Genomic DNA, 2934 nt, shown 5'->3' with positions numbered 1-2934 from the left:
ACATGTTTTGTGCACAGAATACACTCCCTATATACAATTTAAGCATTTAGCGGTCTTAATCCAGAGCGATTTAACAGTGAGCCTGAAGAACGGCACATGGTAATACATCAAATGCATAGCAATAGTCATCCATGATCATAATACGTAAGTAAAGTAATATGTTCCACATTGTAACATTGTCACATCTGTCTGTCTGTCTGTCTGTCTCTTTTCTTCCTCTCTCTTTCTCTCTCTCTGCCTCTCTCTCTAGTTGAGCTGTATTGTGCAATGTCATCGTTAACATTTCAACAAAAACGCCAAAGATGAAACCGAATGTATTTCATCTACTGTGTGTGTGTGTGTGTGTGTGTGTGTGTGTGTGTGTGTGTGGTGTGTGTGTGTGTGTGTGTGTGTGTGTGCTTGCGTGTATGGCATTTGAGCTGTGTTGTGCAATGCCATCATCCAAATTTCAACAGAACTTCAAAGATGAACTGAAGCGGTTTAAATAAAACGGCATTCATTCAAACAGTGTGTGTGTGTGTGTGTGTGTGTGTGTGTGTGTGTGTGTGTGTGTGCATCCTCCAGATGGTGGAGGGGCTCCTGCAGATCTGCTTCTACATCTTCGTGAACAAGTCGCTGAGCGTGGAGTTCCCCGAGATGTTGGCGGAGATCATCACCAACCAGATACCAAAATTCAAAGACGGGAGTGTCAAGCCACTACTGTTTCACCAGAAATGACTGCCTTAAAAAAAAAAAAAAAAACTGTGAATGCCTTAAAAGAAAATATATACACCCCAAATCCCCCCCCCCCCCCCCCCCCCTTCTGCTAAGCCAACCGTCCGTCAATCAAGCGAGCCCCGCCCACCCACTCAGAGATTTCCACAACACCTCCATCATGTCCGTTCCACCAGAGACACCGTCCACGGCTCCTCCTGCTACTGCTGCGCAAAGCCCGCTTTATATGCTAGGTTGCGCGCGGGTGTCGGGCAGAAACGTCTTCTCTCCGTATTTTGACTTTGTTTTGTGTTTCCTCCTAAATTAAGATTCAAGATTCAAGATTGCTTTATTTTGTCATCATTTCTAACTGTAGCAGCAGAAAAAAACGAAATTATGTTTCTCCTAGTTAAAAGACAGCACAGGCTCGTACAATAATAAATTATCAGTGCAAGACAATACTAAGTATAAATAAGTCCTAAAAACTACAGGGATCCATAAAAAGATTAATAGAATAAAAGACAATTTAAAACCATTTAAAAAAACAGAACATGGATCGCAGTTCATGTCCTATCTGCCAGGGAGGCTAGAGTTCAGGAGCCTGATTGCCTGGGGAAAGAAGCTTCTCCGCATTCTTTCTGTCCTGGCACTGATGCTCCTGTACCGTTTCCCAGAGGGCAAAAGGGAGATCAGGCTGTGAGAGGGGTGGGTGGCATCCTTAGTGATACCAGTTGCTCTCTTGATACACCTTTGCTGGTATATGTCTGCCAGGGAGGGCAGCGAGGTACCAATGATTTTGCTGGCTGTTCTCACCGTCCTGTCCAGCTTTTCCCTCTCTTTTTTTAGTGCCCTGCTTGGTCACACTATGGCGTCAAACGTAGCAGTCTTCAAGCTTCGAGCTTGCGGATCTGCTGCTTTTTGAATTTTAATTCTGGAAAAGTAAAGCGTTTTTGGACATATTTCCACCCGACAGAGACGTATATACAAGCTCACTGAACTTCTTGTGAGCTTGTATCTATCTGCCATCTTAGGCAGCGACACCTGCGCGCAACTACTGTGCGTACAACCCCCCGCCCGTGAACTTCAATTCCCAGGGTGCACCACCGCAACAGGAAGACAAATGTAATCAAGGGTTCTTCTCTCGTGTGTCTTATTTTCAAAAAGGACTCCCGTTATTGGACTCAGAAGGGAGACATGAACGGAAAGGACACTGTGGGGAGAAAGACCATGTTGTTTTGTTTTATTTCTATCTGCTGGAACCGAGACAGTTTTCCTTTTGGACGATGGAAATGTTTCAGCTGTGAAATCAAGTCATCAACTGTCATGACAGTATTTGACAAATACGTACTTATTATTATTATTTTTTAATTCATCCGGCCAATGGGAAGAAATTGAAAAACGGGGGTTTGATTTTATGCATACACACTCGTCATATAAACACACACACACACACACACACACACACACACACACACGTGCGCGGAACACAGAACATACTCACCGAAATGTTTACACATCTGAAAAGGGAAAACTTGTGCCTTTTAGAAAAAAGAAAAGAATCCCATTGCTTTAGGCTACTCGTGCTGCTCCTACGGTATAGCTGTTATATCTCTAAACTATCCAGTATTTTGTGTGAGAATCGATCTCTTTTCATAATTCATCTGTTTCTTTGTTCTTGCGCTGGCAATTTGAGTCTCTCTTTCTCTCTCTCTCTCTCTCTCTCTCTCTCTCCAAAAGCCAATTTGAATCGAATATTTTCTAGACGATTTACTGTGCAATGAGTTAAAAAAACAATACACCAAATGGATGACACAAAAAAGCCAAACGCTTGTTTCCATTGTGGTTGAAGCCTTTTTTTTGTTTGTTTGATTGCCGTCTGTAATGCAAGCAGCTCTTCTGGCCCCCACTTCCTTCCGTCTGTGGTACATTATTGAAAAAATTGTTTTTTTTTGGGGGGGGGGGGGGGGGACTGGGACGACTCTGTGCCCTAGAGCAGTGGTTCTCACCCCCAGCCAGGGGTCCTTGTGGGGCTGTTCCAGGTAGATATACCTTACAGGCAGTGGTGGAAAAAATGTCTTTACTTAAGTAAAAGTATCAATACTGCAATATAGAAATACTGTGTTACAAGTAAAAGTCGAGGAATTCAAAATGTATTTGAGTTGGCATCAAAATGTACTTACCAAAAGTTAAAGTACTCATTTTGCAGAATGTCTCATTTTAAGTTTTCCAATGTATAAATAT

General features: G+C 42.8%; 1 protein-coding gene across 2 annotated transcripts in view; it reads left to right on the top strand.

Moving 5' to 3' along the window:
• Nucleotides 1-2621, top strand: part of LOC308327219 (glucocorticoid receptor-like) — a 100915-nt gene extending 98294 nt beyond the window's left edge. For both annotated transcript variants that reach the window (XM_080780464.1, XM_080780463.1), the window contains one exon: nucleotides 565-2621. In XM_080780464.1, coding sequence (XP_080636590.1) covers nucleotides 565-717 — 153 coding nt within the window. In that variant the 3' untranslated portion in view covers nucleotides 718-2621. The remainder of the gene's footprint in view (nucleotides 1-564) is intronic.
• The last annotated feature ends 313 nt before the right edge of the window (nucleotides 2622-2934 follow it).

Source organism: Protomyctophum bolini (assembly GCF_963924005.1).
Source record: "Protomyctophum bolini genome assembly, chromosome: 13".
Classification (NCBI taxonomy): Eukaryota; Metazoa; Chordata; class Actinopteri; order Myctophiformes; family Myctophidae; genus Protomyctophum; species Protomyctophum bolini.
Note: the sequence above shows the minus strand (reverse complement) of the source record. Positions and strands in the feature narration are given on the sequence as shown.